The sequence below is a fragment of the Ceratotherium simum genome, chromosome 3, assembly GCF_057802395.1.
Source record: "Ceratotherium simum simum isolate JZ-2026a chromosome 3, ASM5780239v1, whole genome shotgun sequence".
In the NCBI taxonomy this organism is placed as follows: Eukaryota; Metazoa; Chordata; class Mammalia; order Perissodactyla; family Rhinocerotidae; genus Ceratotherium; species Ceratotherium simum.
Genome location: NC_141902.1, coordinates 62,371,432 through 62,389,072, shown reverse-complemented (window position 1 = coordinate 62,389,072; position 17,641 = coordinate 62,371,432). Strand labels below are relative to the sequence as shown.

The 17,641-nt window shown below is 47.3% G+C and overlaps 1 protein-coding gene across 4 annotated transcripts in view; it reads right to left on the bottom strand.

The window, feature by feature from the left end:
- Positions 1 to 472: 472 nt before the first annotated feature.
- Positions 473 to 17,641, bottom strand: part of NOX5 (NADPH oxidase 5) — a 36,579-nt gene continuing 19,410 nt past the window's right edge. For 2 of the 4 annotated variants that reach the window (XM_004421748.3, XM_087429135.1), the window contains exons 10-16: positions 15,022 to 15,164; positions 11,032 to 11,076; positions 10,508 to 10,632; positions 10,137 to 10,221; positions 9,331 to 9,430; positions 1,672 to 1,838; positions 473 to 604 (exon numbers count right to left, since the gene is read on the bottom strand). In XM_004421748.3, the coding sequence (XP_004421805.1) occupies positions 473 to 604; positions 1,672 to 1,838; positions 9,331 to 9,430; positions 10,137 to 10,221; positions 10,508 to 10,632; positions 11,032 to 11,076; positions 15,022 to 15,164 (797 nt within the window). Of the gene's footprint in view, positions 605 to 1,671; positions 1,839 to 9,330; positions 9,431 to 10,136; positions 10,222 to 10,507; positions 10,633 to 11,031; positions 11,077 to 13,005; positions 13,201 to 15,021; positions 15,165 to 17,641 lie in introns of all 4 variants that reach the window. The other 2 variants (XM_087429133.1, XM_087429134.1) reach the window with 2 other exon arrangements.

Sequence of the window (17,641 nt, the reverse complement as noted above, 5' to 3'; positions counted from 1 at the left end):
AGATGGATAATATGCAATAAAGCACATACAGCAAAATGTTAACTGAGGAGTCTAGAAAGTGGCTAACATTGATCACTGTACAATTCTTTTAACTTTCTGTATGTTTGAAAATTTTCATAATAAAATGTTGGGAGTGGGGGCGAGTTCCCAAATGATTGTGATGAATAGGCAGGTCTGTGACCACCTTTGTAGGGGGAAGGCTCCCTCAGAGGACTTTTGGAGAAGCAGTTGCCCTAGAAATGACCCCAGCCCCACCCCAGCTGCCAGCCTGATCAGTTCCACAGCAATCCCGGAATGCACAGCAGCACTGCGCAAGGCACTGCTCTCTTCCTCGGGTTCTGAAGGAAGTCCATCTGCCCCTGGGGCCTCCTGTTCTGTGCGTGGAGCAGGATTAGCTGGGTCTTCTGAGGCTGGTCCCCATGGGGCACTGGAAGCAATGCCATCAAGCTGGGCAGAGCGTGGAGGGGTGGGGCTAAAAGTTCTCTTGGAAGAATCTGAAGCTGAACTGATCACAATGGCCCTTGAGCACCTTGGCCAGAGCTGGGGAGCCACAGAAGAAGACCTGCACCTTGCCCTTCCTCTCAGCAGCCACTTTCTGGAACACCTGGAGTCCACAGGATTGGGCGAGAGCAGAAGGAGGAGAGGGGGGCTGCTGACCCGCCCAGGGACACACCCCCCCCCTGCGGCTGACAACATAGTGGGTCAGCAGCGATGGCTGTCCCTCCCCGTGAGGAACTCCAAGGCGCAGCTGTTTGGCTTCAGAGCAGAGAGTCCAACATGCAGCCGTTCATTTAGGAGCCAATTGCTCAACACATAAGCTGATCCAGACCCCAAGGAGGGACTGGGCCGGAAAGAAAGAAGACCCAGGCCCTCTGCTCAAGGAGCTGCATCTGTGGGGCAGACACACACTACACCAGCTGCAGTGTTGGAGGCAACGACACCCCAGCGGGCGTGCTGAACCCCCACTGCCCAAACCCCAGGCTAGTCGTCTGGCTGGGCATGTGCCTCCACTGAAATGTCTCTTTCCTGAAGTCAGGCTTTTTCCCCCACTGAGGAGCCTTTTCCACCCCAAATTCTGCTTAAGAACTGCCTTTGCTGAGAGTCCTCCTTGGTGCCCAAGTACCACGGGCATCCTGTTCCCCCTCAGCTCTCACTATCCAGGCATGGATTATCCACAGCAGTTTGAAAAGCAGTACTTCTGGTCACTTCATGCACACTCTCCACCCTGACTGGTAAGTGCTCAGGGAAGATAAAATAATCATAAAACCAATCTGAGAAATAAAATAGAAAGACTGCAAACTATTCTGTGTCTCTGGGCCTCAGTTTCCCCATTTGTACCAGGAAGGGATAAGAGTTGATGTTTCCTCCAACCACTCAGGCCTTCTGACTCTGGTTCATAGGAGTCAGGGCTAGGAGAGGCCTTGGAGGTCATATAGGCTCTCTTCCTCTCTGAACCGATGGGGAAACTGAGGCTAATGAGGGAACAAAGGGAGCTGGTGATGGAGCCAGGTAGTAGGGCCCCTGCCTCCCCTTCCAGCCCTGAGATCCTGGTTGGACCCTGGATGCGGCCTCATGCTTTGCCCCAGCTGCCTGGCCCTGATCTCGCCAGCCACCGCCTCAGGCTCTCAGCCCGCCGGTCCCGCAGGCTGCGGGGGCCCGGCTGGCCTTTACCTTGCTCCAGTCGGGCCGCCCAGGCTGGGTGCGCGTCTGGAGGCCTGTGATGGAGTCCTTCTTCTCCTTTTTGGCCAGGAGGTCGAGGGCCATCTGCAGGCCAATGGCCTTCATGTCATTCTTGCCAAGTGCGGAGGTCATGTACATGTGCAGCTCCAGGAAGCAGCCTATGTGGTGGGAGGAGAGGGTGGCACTGAGGGGCCAGCTCCTGTGGTGGGGACAGGGCAGGATGCCAGCCGCCTCACCGCGGGGCTTGCAGGGAGACCAAGAGGGCTTGGAGCTCACATCCTCAGGCAACCGTGCCCCCCTAGGACCTCCGTGTGACCAGGGCCATAGAGAGGAAAGACAGCCCACCGCTTGTGCTGGGTCTATTCTGTGCACGGCTTACACGAGTTATTTTATATCCAATGTCTAATGTGAGCCTCACAGCCTCCCCAGGAATTATATTTACAGAAGGAGGAATGAATCCCAGGGCAGCATGGCAGTCCTTGGGTTCCAAAGCTCATGCCCTGCCATGCCCCACGGTGTCTGCTCAGTCTGCTTGGGGACACAAGCCACGCACACATGAAAAGGTAACTTAGACCGAAGGGTCAAGGGTTGAGTGAGTGGATCAGATGGCAAATGCTACCGACTTACAGGGAAGGGCTGGAGCAGACGGAGCTGCTTCCTGGGACGGTGGCGATTGGGCTAGGTCTTGGAAGAGGGGCAAGATTCAAGGGGGAGGTGAAAGGACGGCATCCTAAGGAGGGGGAACAGCATGAGCCACGGCGAGAGGCTGGAACAAACAGTGTTTGTGGGGCATGGTGTGACTGCCCAGCTGGAGCAGAGGATCCTTGAATGGGAGCAACAGGAGATGGGACTGGACACACACTGAGGCCAAGATGCAAAGGTCTTGAAAGCTCAGCTATGAAATGGGGGCAGGTAGAGGGTACTGGAGCAGGGCAAGACTGGATGAAAACAGTGTTTCAGGAAGGTGAGTCAGAGGACTGAAGGGACAGGGCAGAGACTGGCATCACGGAGACCCCTTAGGCCCAAGCACCCACAGTTCTGTGCCTCCCATGGGCCAGGTTAGCTAAGATGTTGATCCTTTCAGCTCTCAGTGCAATTGGAGCTCCCAGGTGGGCACCTCCATGCTCAAGCAGCTTCCTCTGTTTTCCCAGATGAGGAACACAAATGTTATCATTTTCCATATGTGCCATGGCGGGGGAAAGACTGTCGAGTGCTGCCCTAGACCTGGGCATCGGTCCAAGCCAGAACTGGCGGGGCCTGATCTAGGATGTTGGATTCATGAGCTGATGATCCCTTCATCCTTCTCCTCTCCCTAAACTAAAGGATTTACGCCATCCCAACTTGCTCTCTATTGTTGCATATGCCACCATGAGCACACTTTTCCTTTGGCTTAAGGTCTCAGCCACTGTTACAATGCAAATGGCCCTAGAAGGGATACCACATTTTATTTCACATGTCACTTAAGTAGTGCTGGGTGATGTGGGAGGGAGGAAGATGTACTATAAGGGGTGCCCACCTGAGAGAGCCCTGACCCTTCTTCCGCCTCCTCAGAGTCACCATACCCCAGACAGGGGTAAGAGAAGAGAGGAGGAGACACCGTGGTGGCAGGCAGGAGCTGAGGAGGATGACCTGGCATGGTTTTCACCCTCTCCAAAACAGTTGTGGTTGAGAGAGTCATCCCATTTCTGGGACATTCTCCTAAGGAAATCATCCAAAGGAAGGAAAAATCTATGTGTACGTACATATTACATGCAGCTTTATTTATGATAGTGGAGAATTAGGAATAAACAAAATGTCCAGTAGGGGGAGCTTGGTTAAATAACGTATGGCAAACCACCAACTGTTTCCTTCATTATGTAGCCATTAAATACCACTTCTGCTGTTAAATATACTGAGCAGTTACTAAGCTCCAGTCCCCGTTCTAAGCGCTGTACAGATGACATCTCATTTAATCCTCATGACAATCCTATGAGGTAGGCAATGGTCATATCCATTTTTTTCAGAAGAGGAAATTGAAGTAAAGTAGTTAAATAACGTGCCCAACTTTCTACAGCCATTATGGGATAGAGTAAAGATTCAAACTCAGACAGAATGACTGAAGCTTAAGCCATAAAAATTAAAAACTATAAACCACAAATTCTTTGACTCAAACCTTGGTATACAATTCAAGTTGAAATCAGAAGCCCCAAGTTTCACTGTGATTAATGAGAGAGCTTGGAAGAAATTTGCGGTAATAAAGTTGTTGACTCAAGTGACTTTGGGAATGCAAAGCATTGGGTTAGCTGTTACCCTTTGTTCACACATATTAGGAAGAAACAAATAGCAAATATTTATATACCAGAAACTAAAAAATTTAAATTAAATCTAAACTTTTCCCCTAGCTTGTCATCATAAAATCAAGTTTCTAATGAATTAATATACGTAAAAGCATTCAGAACAAAGTCGATGCTATATAAATATTTGCTATAATTGTTATTTACAAGAAAGGGCAAGGAGCTTTGCTGCAACATTCTAAGGTTTAATAGTTCTCTTCCAAAGACTGTTGATTTATGCCTTAAGGCTTCGAATGTTTGTTATAGTAAACTACATCTGTTTGAATCCTTCTTGTATAAAACTGTGTTTGATTACTTGAACTCATAAGCTATGTTTATCATAGGAATTTGAATTTACTTATGGAAACTTTGTGATAATTAAACAGCCATATTAGATCTAGTTCCAGTGAACTCAACCTGCATGAAAAAACCATACCAATTCTCTTTAAGTTAGAAACATATCTAAAGATATTTCTCCTTGTATAAGATATTCCATAAGTAAAACATAAAACAATGATTCTAACAGATTAACTTTAAAACACAGTAACAAAACCTCAGTACAGTCATGCGCCGAATAAAGAAGTTTCAGTCAACGATGGACTGCACATACGACAGTGGTCCCATAAAATTAGCACCATATAGCCTAGGTATGTAGCAGGCTACACCATCTAGGTTTGTGTAAGTACACTCTGTGATGTTTGCCCAACGACAGAAGCACCCAACGATGCGTTTCTCAGAAAGTATCCCCATCCTTAAGCGACACATGACTCTTATTCCACAAAGATGTCCCGTGGGGGCCGGCCCCATGGCTTAGCGGTTAAGTGCGCGTGCTCTGCTACTGGTGGCCCGGGTTTGGATCCCGGGTGCGCACTGACACACCGCTTGTCCGGGCATGCTGAGGCCGCGTCCCACACACAGCAACTAGAAGGATGTGCAACTATGACATACAACTATCTACTGGGGCTTTGGGGCGAAAAAGGAGGGAAAAAAAGGAGGAGGATTGGCAATAGATGTTAGCTCAGGGCCGGTCTTCCTCAGCAAAAAGTGGAGGATTGGCATGGATGTTAGCTCAGAGCTGATCTTCTTCACAAAAGAAACAAAACAAACCAAACAAACAAACAAACAAAAAAGATGTCTCATGAAGACTAAGATGTGACCCAGAGAAAGATGTTATCATGCATACTAAGCATTGGTTTAGCGAAAAATGTAGGATGCAACACATGGGAGGTGGGGACAGGGAGACTCAGGGGCTGGAGGAGGACATTCAAAACACTCATTTTTGATGAAAGTATAAAAGAAGGGCCCACACAGTAAAAGAACTCGTCCATGCTAAGGTGTTTGATCTTTACCTTAGACTACGCTCTAAACTTTTCGATTGCTACCTCCTCAGGAAAAATATTGAGCATCTACCCCCAGCAAATATATGTTTATTCACATGTTCGTCTCTACTAACAGATTATGTACATTAAAAATTTATGTTGGGGCCGGCCCTGTGGCTTAGCAGTTAAGTGCGCGCGCTCTGCTGCTGGCGGCCCGGGTTCAGATCCCGGGCGCGCACCAACGCACCGCTTCTCTGGCCATGCTGAGGCTGCGTCCCACATACAGCAACTAGAAGGATGTGCAGCTATGACATACAACTATCTACTGGGGCTTTGGGGGGGGGGAATAAATAAATAAAAATCTTTAAAAAAAAATTTATGTTGGAGTAAGAAGAACCATATTAACTTTCTCACCTTAAACGACTAGAAAAATGGACAAAATATACAAAACAATGGTTTCCAGACATTGGTTAACAGGCAGTGCAGCAATGTCACTGCTGAGAGAGGGAAACAAATGAAGTGAGCCCTACAATTGCCCCAGCTTACCGCCTGGCACTGTTCTCACTGAGTTGAGGGGACGGAAGCTGGAGTTCAGGGAGGCCAAGACAGTAGAACACGCCAGGCACAATGCCGGAAAAGAACTGCAGAGAAAGGAGAGGGAGGGGAGACTAGAAAGAGGAAGGGAGGGAGATAGGGAGGGAGGGAAGATGAAAGGGAGGGAGGGAACATTAGTGGGAGGGAGGAAGCAAGCTCACTGGCTCTGGAAATCTCCATCAAGTTTCCCCAAGCCTTTGGCTGAGTGTTAGTCTGTACAAGTGTGACAGAAATGACCAGAAAACACTAGGCTGAACAGTACCTGGAGCTCAGACCGAGTTGGGAATAGTTTGTGTTTCCACCAGCAAGAGTGGACAGACCTTGTAACACACAGGGCAGCAGGCGAGTCCTCACAGGTGTAGCCCTTCAGTGTGGGGGCTAAATGAGCTCCACAATAAAGGCTGCTCTGGACTCTCCTCAGCAAAAGTTAAAAGCAAGTCTCGGAAGGATCCAAATTATCCTAAATAACATAGCTGTGCACTAGAACAAAATACAGAGCTATTTAAAGACATATCACAAAATCCAGCAGACAACAACATGCAATTCATGATGCCTGGCATCCAATAAAAAATTATCAGCTGTGCAAAGGAGCAGGGGCATATGATTCACAACTAGGAGAAAATTAGTAATTAGAAACAGAACCAATTACGCTAAGCGAATTAAGTCAGAGGGAGAAGGTCAAATACCATATGATCTCACTCATAAGTAGAAGATAAAGACAACAAGAAACAAACAGATAGAGACAGAGATTAGACTGGTGGTTACCAGAGGGGAAGGGGTGGGGAGGAGGGTGAAGGGGTTGATTAGGCACATGTGTGTGGTGATGGATTGTAATTAGTCTTTGGGTGGTGAACATGATGCAACCTATGCAGAAACAGACGTATAATGATGTACACCTGAAATTTACATAATGTTATAAACCAATGTTACCACAATTAAAAAAAAAAAAGAAACGCAAAAATGACAGAGATGATGGACTTAGATAAACATGGTACCACCAATAGTATAAATGTGCTTGAGAATGTAAAAACAAAACAAAGCAGACATGATGAGGAGAGAAATGGAAGACATAAAAGAGACCCAGGTGGAACTTCTGGAGAAGAAAAATCAATCACAGAAATGAAAAATACAATGCATAGGATTAACAGTTATTCTAGGCCCTTTGGGTTTCCACATAAATTTTAGAATCAGCTTCTCAATATCTATTTAAAAAAATCTGCTGGGATTTTGATTAGGATAGGAATAGTAGATAAGGTACTGTAGCAGAAAAGATCAGCAAACTTGAAGACATAGCAACAGAAACTACCCAAAATGAGGCACAGATTGAGGGAGAGGAAAAAAAAAGAACAGAGCCTCAATGACCTGTGAGAAAGCTAACAGCCTAACATCTGTGTAAACAGTCTAACATCTGTGTTATTGAAGTGACAGGAAGGGGAATAGAAGATAGAAAAAAGTATGTAAAGAAAGAATGCCTGAAATTTACCCAAATTTGATGAAAACTCGAAGCCCATATATCCAAGAAGTTCAATGAACTCCAAGTACAAGAAACATAAAGAAAACCAGTTCTCAGAAATGTTTTGTAGTTTTCCGTATACAGATCTTTCCCATATTTTGCTAAATTTATCCCTAAGTATTTCACATTTTGAAAATTTTATTTTAAAATTTTCATTTACTAATTATTTGTTGTTAGTAAATAGAAATATAATTTATTTTTGCATTATTGACCTTATATCCTGGACCTTGTTGAACTCACAAGACTGCTCAAAATGAAGAGCTAAAACTACAAAAATTCTAGAAAACATAGGAGAAAATACTCATGACTTTGGGTAAGGCAAAGATTTTAGATAGGAGATAAAAAGCACGAAGAATAAAAGAAAAAATCTATTAAATTGGACATCATTAAAATTTCAAAGTTTTGTCCTTCAAAAGACAGTTTAAGAAAATGAAAAGACAAACCACAGACTGAGAGAATGCATTTGTAAAGTATACACCTGATAGTGGACCTGTTTCCAGAATATATAAAGAACTCTTACAACTTAATAAAAAAGAAGACAAATATCTGGATTTAAAGAGTGGGCAAAATATGTGAACTGACATTTTACAATGAAGATGTACAAACAGCAAAAAAAGAACATGAAAATATGTTCAACACCATTCATCATTAGGGAAATGCAAATAAAGAGCACATTGAGATACCACTATATATCCACTAGAATGGCTAAAATGAAAAACACTACTAATATCAAATGTTGGCAAGGTTTTGGAGCAACTAGAATGCTCATACATTGCTGATGAAAACACAAATTGGTACAGTCACTTTGGAAAAACAGTTTGGCTGTTTCCTATAAAATGAAACTTAACACATACATACTATACTACCAGCAATCCCATTCCTAAGTATTTACCCAAGAGATGGAAACATACGTCCACATAAAGACTTGTATATGCACATATTCATAGCAGCTTTATTCAAAATAGCCAAAGAGTGGAAATAACCACCACCAAGTGAGTAGAAAAACAGATTGTGGTATACTCATAAAATAGAACACTACTCAGCAATAAAAAGGAATTAACTATTTACTGATACATGCACAGCATGGATAAATCTCAAATATATTAAGTGATATAATATTAAGTGATAATAGAAGTGATAATATGTGATAATATATTAAGTGAAAGAAGTTAGAAAAGACAACATATTATATGATTCCATTTATAAGGCATTCTAGAAAAGGCAAAACTATAGTGATGTAAAGCTGATCAGTGGTTGCTGGGGGCTACAAGTGGGGGGAGGGCATTGACACAAAGGGGGATGAGGGAACTTTTGGGGGAACAGAAATGCTCCATATTTTGATTGTGCTGATGGTTACACAAATATACACATTTGTCATGTCACTGCATTTATTGCACACTTAAATTGGTGAATTTTATTGTTTAAATATGCCTCAAAAAAACTGAAAAAAAAAAAAGTATGAATAAGAATCACCTGAGAAGCACATTAAAATGTACATTCCTGGGCCCTACTCCCAGAGAATCTGACTTGGAAGGTCTGGGATGAGACCGGGAATCTAAATTTTTAATAAGAGCTCATTCTGAATTAAAAGAAATGTCATAAAAAAGAGAAATTAGAAAAAAGAAGGATATACATTTTTATAAAACATGAATAAGAAAAAATACCAGAAGGAAAGAAATCCTTTAAAATGCCTGGAATAGTCTGGATAGCTGGATGGGATTATGAACGATTTTTTTCTCCTCTATTTTTCGTTTTACAAAATGTTACATTTTAGTGGAGGAAAAAAAAAACCAAACCTCCTCTCCCCCACATTTTCGATAGAAACGGAATAATCTAAACACTTCTTCAAAGGACTCTGAGCCTGAAGCCCCTGCCCCACTCCAGCCCTCTTCAGGCCCCGTCCCCCTCCTACCCTCTTGAGTCTCTTCGGCCTGGGCCATCTCTAGTTTGGTCAGCAGGCTCACAAACCACTCGAAAGACCGCTGGTCTCGGTTGATCCAGATGAAGTCCACCTAGTAAGAGGGACACTTCAGTTCAGAGGCAGAGCCTACCTCATTCACAGCAGGCTCACATCTGTGATCCTCAGGGCCCCTGTGACCACCCGGAGTTAGCAGGGCACACACTATTATCATCCCCATTTAACAGAGGGAGAAACTGAGGCTCGCAGAGGTGAGGAGCCTTGCCCAAGTCACAGAGCAGCGTGTGACCAAAACCCAGGTTCCTGACTGCCGGGCCAGGCTTTTCTCTAATAATCATTGTTTACAGCAAGCAGTGTTCTGAAATATGCTTAGGACAGCCAGAAAAACATTATTTAATTGTTTTTTTTCAAAACTCTTTTAAGAGGCTTATACAGAACAATGAATTTTCAAAAGGCAAACGTTTTCATTTTTAAAACCACCACCACGTCATGGCTAGTAAGCGTCATGGCTAGTAAGCGTCATGGCTAGTAAGCGTCATGGCTTTACCTGAATCCCAGCTGCCTGACTTTCAGGTTCCGAGGTCTTTAATGAGACGCCCACCTTTATGGTGAGAACAGAGGGGATGGGGGAGGCCTGGACACTCAGGAGGCACCAGGAGAACACGGGGCACTGGGGGAAGGTAGGGACCAGCAGATCAGAGCAGGTCATCTGCCCCTCCCCTGCCTCTGCACAGGAGGCCCCTCCTGTTCCTGGAAGTGTGTGTGGGGTCCCGGGACTGCCTGCAGGAGGCCGTGCTCACCTTGTGGAGCTTCATGTCCTCGTCCTGGACGCCGTCCACCCAGGAGTGCTGGCAGCTGGGGCAAACGTGCATTCTCTTCTGGTGCCTGAAGGAGCGGGAGGAGGGGTTTTGAATGTGGGGCGAGTATGAGACTTCTCAGGACCCCCGAGAACAGGGCAGGCGACAGGGAGGGAGGGTGGGGTGGCAGGGCCTGCCTTGTGAGGAAGGGGAGGGATGAGATCTGAAAAAGAGAGGGAGGAGCAGGGGAGGAGAGAGAGAAAGGAGGAGAGGGAGACTGGTCCAAGGAGAGAAGGCAGGGAGAGAGGGGAGGGCATCTCTCAGGACTCTGCCCCAGGATGCAGGCAGGGGCTGCAGGCAGCCTGTCCACCCACCTGTGCATGATGCTCTGCAGGATGGAAGCAAAGGGGGTGATGCCGATGCCCGCCCCAATGAGTACGGCGTGCTCCGAGGCAAAGATCCTGCGGGTGGGGGTTCCGTAGGGACCGTCGATGTAGCACTGTGCACGGGAGGGTTAGAGGAAAGAGAGGGCTTAGTGGGGGGAGCTGGGCCCCAAGGCTTCAGGACTCCCCTTTACAGCAGACAGTTATCTCCTGGGCTGGAACCCAAGTCCAAGTGGCTTCCATTCCAGCGCTCTTTCCACACTCTATGCTACGAGCACAAGTTGGGGAGAGCCCTACATGTTAGAATGCAGAGCTGGCGAGAGCGGGGCCCAACCAAGCGTGCCTTGTGTGCACCTGCGAGGGGAGAGGTTTGGTTCCATTATCTGGGACCTGGAAGTCAGGCCGTGGGGACTTGAGGAACCTGGGTACCAAGAGCCCTCCCCACAGGCAGAGGCTTCGTTTCCTCTGGTTAAGGCAAGGGTTCCTGGTCCGGTCCACCCCCTGGAGCCCCTTACCTTGATGTTACAGAACTGGTGGTTCTCAGAGGACATCTCAGAGACCTGCGGGGAGTAGAGCAGAGAGCTATGGGTCCCTGGGAGTGGATGTGGCAGGTATTTCTCAGAGGCTTCCTAGCCTTTGCCAGCCCAAGCAACTTTACAAAAAGGAAATTGCCTTTTCTGCCCAAACCATTCCAGGGATCATGGAGCCCTTTTCATGGAGAACATCAGTGGTGTGCTAGTAAACTGACTCTTCAGAAAAAGAAACAACAACAACAAAATCCTGATTGTTAGTGTCTGTCGATTTCTGTGGTGTAAATGCTGCCATCATGGTTCCAACCAATGACTGTGTTTAATAACTGGCTCTCAAGATTCCTGAAAATTTAACAACCAGCTCTTGTGGTCCAATACGAGTCAGCTGCAGGGTGTGACTGGAGAACACTCACCTCCAGCCGCATCCTCAGCTCCACCTCCAGGCACTCCTGATAACTTTTGTGTCTCTGGACACACCCCTCTGCCTAGAGTACCCTTTCCTCTTCCCCAGCTGGCAAACTCCTGTGCACCCTTTAGTGTCCAGCTCATCTGAAGTGGCTGCTCCTCCTCGAAGCTTTGCCCAGCTGCACCAGGCAGAAAACCCAGCGGCTGGCCTGGCTCACAGCTCTACTCCACCCTGGGGACCCTGGTCTGGGCTTGCTGACGGGGCACTACCTCAGGACAGGGCACTACCACCGTACAGAAAATAGCGCCTTTCCCATCTCTATCCCTTTACCCTGATTTATTTTTCTTCATAGCATTATAACTTGGCACAGTATTACTTTGTTTATCGTCTGTCTCCCCCTCCAGCAGGTAAGCAGCGACTATGTCTATTCTGCGTGTTGACACGTCTCTAGCATCTAGAACAGAACTTGGAAAACAGTAGGTGCTGTGCTCAGTAAATATTTGTTGAATGAATGAATGAACAAGGTGATTACCGTACTTCCTGTGTGTGTGTCCAATCAGCTTTTTAATTAGATAAGTCCCCCAAAATGGAATGGCTGGGCCAGTGGGGATGCGCATGCGCATGGGCCTCAACTGTCTGCTTGGCCTTAGCACACGGCAGACACACCAGATTTGTCAAGGTCAAATTCTGGAAGGTGAAGGAAGCAGACCACCCCCTCCAACCGGCTGCAAGGCCCTGCAATATTTCCCTCTGTGGTGCCAGAAGGTGGTTAGGAGTGACCTTCACGATCATCCAGGCCAATCCCTCATTTCACAGAAGAGGAGCCGGGTCTGAGAGCATGGAAATGACTCGCCCAAGTTCTCAGAGCTCAGGCTAGAGCCTGGGTCTCCTGCTGCCTGTCCAGGGCTGGTCCCATTACACCACGCCACTTCCTTGTCCGGGGGCAACCGCATGCTGTGTCCCCACGGTGTTGGGCTGGAACTACTTGTGGTGATTCTAGGAGGTGCCCTGTGAGCGAGCTACTCCCCTTCAACTTTCTTTAGTCCTTCTGATTGCAAGGAGAAATCTTACATCCTGGTTAATATATCAACATGTCTCTATCTCTTACTATCCCTCCCTTTTTTTTTCTTTTAACAAAGTGAGACAGAAAGAGATCAGGAGCACGACAGAGAAAGAGAGAAGGAGCAGGGAGAACAGTGTCGGGCTCAGAGCCCTAGCTGGTGGAAACATCTGGCAAGAGTTTAATAACATTGGTTTTCATTTTTATCACCATCTTCTGTTTGCGGCACATGAGACTGGGTTTCCATTCAAGACAACAATCTAAAGAGTCTTTTTTTAAATACAGTTAAGTTTCCAGTACAGTTGGGAAGTGAATGTGGCAGAAGTTATGCAGGCGGTATGCAGATGACTGGCATAGAGATGCCACGTAATGTGTGGTGCTCCCTGAATGTGGCCTGTCCTGAGGCCCTCTCTCCCAAGCTCCAAGGACCCACCATCCCTGGGGAGACAACCACCCGCTCTCCAGCCTCCAGCCCCAGCTTCCTCAGCCTCACCAGGCCCTCGTCCTTGGCTGCAGCTCCCCGCTGTGCCTGAGTCCTGTCCTCTGTCCCCATGCACACCAGGCCTTGGTCCCCCTGCCACGGAGTTCCCTTGGGCAGGTAGGATATCAGCTCCACAGCGACATCCTTGTCGGAGGCCACTGCCCCCTGTGCCGAGGCCCTGGAATGGACGGGCTGGGGCTGAAAACCCTGTTTGGTTTCAAAGGAAAACTGCTTTATTATTTAAATCACAAAATTAATACGTGTTAGTTTTTAAGGATTCAGGTACTACAGAACTTTAAGGAATAAAGTGAAAAAATATCCTGAATCAGACAACATAACTTCTCTAGACTTGCACACACACACACTCACAAACACACACACACATGCATTCTTGCACATAAATGGAACATACTGCTTTGTACCCTGGCTTTTCTACTTACTACATCGTGACTAGCTTTCCACGCTTATGCATATACATTTACGTCATCTTTTTTTTTTAGGCGACTTACTGTCTCATTATAAGGGTGATCAGTCACTGATTTAGCCATTTCCCTATTGTTAAGCATTTTGATTACCCTCATTTTCTCATTATTGTTAACAACCACCGTACAGAAAATAGCGCCTTTCCCATCTCTATCCCTTTACCCTGATTTATTTTTCTTCATAGCATTATAACTTGGCACAGTATTACTTTGTTTATCGTCTGTCTCCCCCTCCAGCAGGTAAGCAGCGACTATGTCTATTCTGCGTGTTGACACGTCTCTAGCATCTAGAACAGAACTTGGAAAACAGTAGGTGCTGTGCTCAGTAAATATTTGTTGAATGAATGAATGAACAAGGTGATTACCGTACTTCCTGTGTGTGTGTCCAATCAGCTTTTTAATTAGATAAGTCCCCCAAAATGGAATGGCTGGGCCAGTGGGGATGCGCATGTAAAATGCTGACACATATGGCCAGACTGCCCGCCAGAAAGATCGTGCCAATGTATTCTTTGGCAGCGGTGCCTAAGGTACCAAGGAAACACAGCTTTTAATGTATCTGCCCACCGACACCCAGCGTGCCATGACTCACCTGGTTTTGAAAGTCAGCTTCCTGCTTCAGGAAGTTTCCCCCGATTAACAGGAGAGAAAGCTCTGCATATTTCTACCTACCCCTTCATTTCCCAAAGCTTTGCTCTTGGGACTGTGCTAGAAGGGTCCTCTGGCCTGGCCTGGCAGGATTCCACCTAATTTTCTCTCCAGGACTTTAAATTCCCCAGGGCAAGGCAGGGCTGGGCCAGGCCTGGGGCCGTCTCTTCCTTTGACCTTCCGCAGGGTTTCCACATATTAATCCGTCTCCCAGGCCAGTGGTACAGCCCACTAAGTGTTCGGGCACCCTCAGCCTCCTTCATCTATTCCTACTTCCTCAGGTGCTGCTCTGATCTCTATTCCTCCAAAACCTCCCAGACCCTGTATTCACTCCAGGCACAGGCAACTTGTCAGCTTTGTGGGTTGCATCAGGGCTCAAAAGACAACAGCGCTGATGATGGTGATGCTGATGCTGGCGGTGATGGTGATACTGAACGGTCCACCTGGACCACGCTTCCAGTTCACTCAATACTTTACATGCTTTCATTCCATTGGTCCTTAAAAGAACCATGTGAGAAAGGGAAGCAGAGGACGAGAACCACCTCCATTTCACAGATAAACAAACTGAGGCTGAGTGGTTAAAGGACAAGCCCAAAGACATGGAGTTAGAAAGTGTTGGAGCAGAGACATGAAGGTGGGTTTTTCTGATCTCAATTTCCCCTCTTTCCATTGACCCCTGCCTTCTAATGGAGGACATCGGACTGGGGAGGACCAAGGGTGGTCAGACTTCTAGGAGGCTCTTGGACCACGCAGTCTGCAGTTGCCTCGCCCTCTGTGCTGCTGTGCAGCTGGTGTACACAACAGCTGCTCAATAATTGATGCCCACAGACCGAGAGGAGGGCAACTTGGTCCCTGTGGGTTTGCCTCCACGGTGGACCCTTCGTCCCCCGCAGCCACCTACCTGGGCCCTCCTCTGATTCCTTCTCATCCTCAAAGTCCTCGACAGCCTCTTGGGACCACAGCCTTCTGGGTCTGATGCCTTGAAGGACTCATACAGCCTGTTTGTCCACTGGCCTTGGGACCGGATGTGTAGCCAGATGGTGTCTGAGCAGAGACAGAGCAGGGGGGATGGGTCACTGCTGGCCTCCAGCAGGGAGCAGGCCTGTCTCACTGGAGGGACTGGGGCTGGGCGTCGGCCGCTCAAGTCCCCGGTGGAATGTCCTTCATCAGGCCCAAACGAGCAGCCACAGCCACGGGACGTGGAGATCTGATCTCTCTGGTGCAGACCTTGCGGTCTTTCTCAGTGAAGTCAACCTAAGCCTACACAACAAGGATTCAGTCTCTTCTGCCAAGGCAGGGGTCAGAGTGACCCCAAGAACACTAGGAGCTCCCCAGGGGTGGGGGCCCTGCCTCCTCCATCAGGCCAGGGTCTCACCAAGGTGGGGACCATCTCCCTCCCACATTCAATCAGCTGCCAGTCAACCACTCTGCACACAGTAGGTGCTCAGCTGGTGGTGGGAACAATGGCCTTCACTGTGCCCAGTGCCTGGGATGTAGTGGGTGCTTAAGGTTCCCTGTTGAGTGGATGGTGGAAAGGTGTTGTGGGGTGGCTACCCCTGTGCCAAGGGTACCAGAGGCAACCCACAACACTGAAGCGAGAAGGCCCCTAAGAGATCTCCTGGTCCAGCATTCTTATCCTTTTTCTTTTCTTTTAAACCACAGACTCTTGGCAGTCCTGTGAAGGGAATGGATAGATTCCTTCTCGGAACAAGGTTTTTAAATACATAAAGTAACATATATAGAAATTACAAGTGAGACCAATTATAATGAGACAGTTACCAACATACTAAAAAATACACGAAATAACGAGACCCAGCGGGAGTCGCATGGCCACTGGAGATCTGAGTAGTGATGAGCATAAGTAACATCCTGAGGTATCGGCAACAACTATCACGTGATATAAAAGAATTCATGGTTTTTATTTCAAAAAAGTCACAGGTATTGTAAAGGTGACTGTGGTTTACTGCTTGCATTCATAATTAAAGAAAATGCTAAATTTCAGTTAGAGGTTAGTGATAATAAAGATGTCACTTCTTTTTCCCTCCCAAGTTCATGAATGAGCTGGTTCAACCCTGTATTTACAGAGGCCCAGAGAGGTGTGGCTGCTCTCACAGCTTTGTGAGGAGTGAATTGAAAAGTCAGGACGGTCCCGGATCCCTGCTGCCACACTCCTCTTTGAGGCTTCCTCCTCCTTCAGTGTGCAGGTGCTGGGAGGGTTGGGCTATGCTTTGTCTATACAAGTGCACCCTGAAGGGCCTCACACAGTGACTCAGATGGAGGAGGCCTCCTTAAGTGTTGGTTGAATTCAATCAACCACAGTTGCCAAACTGAGTCCCACTCCTGGTTTCTGCAAACCAGCTGTGCAAACAAAGTTGGAGTATTTAGCAGCCCCCGTATGGACTCACTCGGCTACTACAGAAGACTTGGAGCCCAAGCGACAGTGACTCCAAGCTGAGACCTGAAGAAATCCCTTCAAGAACCGGTCAAATAATGACCCATCCATATAATAAACATAGTCATTATAATCATAGTAGTATCTACACACTGGAATACTATGCAACCAAGAAAAGGAAGAGTTCTTTTTTTTAAAAGAACTGACATGCAAAGATCTTCATGACATACTGTCCACTGAAAAAAAGTGAGTTGCAAAAAACTGTGTGAACAGTGTGATCCCATGTATGCAAAATTATCTCTACATCTGATTATCAATGTAGATAGAGAGAGAGAGATCTGGAAGGCTGTTCACCCAAAGATTGCAATGGTTTTCTTTGGATGAAATTATTTGAGGGATTTTCATTTTCCTCGGTACATATTTCCATATTGTCTGAATTTTCTGAGAGCATATATTCTCTTTACAAAACAGAAAAGGAAAGAAAAATAGGGAGAAAATAACCTGCCCTCTCCAACCCCCACCCCCATTTTTGCTCCAGTGTACATTCAGGCCACCACTCAGGCGACTCCAGGGCAGGTGGTGTGCAGCCTCACGTGGGGAAGCCTGGCCTTGGGTGTGTACCCTGATCTGTGGGGCTTGGCCGGGGGTCCTGCTGGGCTGGGTCTGGGAGGCATTGTGAGTGGAGCTAAAGCTCTTAATGGGGCTGGGTCAGAGAAGCCCAGGCAACCAGGACCCTTGACCCCCATGAGGCCGAGCAAGGGTCTTGCTGTAACAGCTCATGCAAGACCTTCCCTTTCAGAAGTTCCACTTGAGCCGGGAAGGCCAATCTCTGGCCTGGCCAGGAGGGCAGAGGTCCATGTTGTGGCTCCAGCAACAGCTCAGAACCAGAAGGAAGGCACACACATGCATGGGGGTCAGAGGACAGCTGGGCAAAGGAAGGGTCAACGGAGCAGTTCTATGGTTGCTGGGGACCCATCGAGAAATGGGAGTGGTCCAGGGATGGAGGAGAAGGATGCAAGGGATTCTGCTGCCTTGGGGCTCCACAGGGCTCATGCCCACATGAAGCGGAGAAGCCTGGCTTCCTGTCATAGCCCCCTTGAAAATGCACTGGTACCCCCTCCTCTGAGGC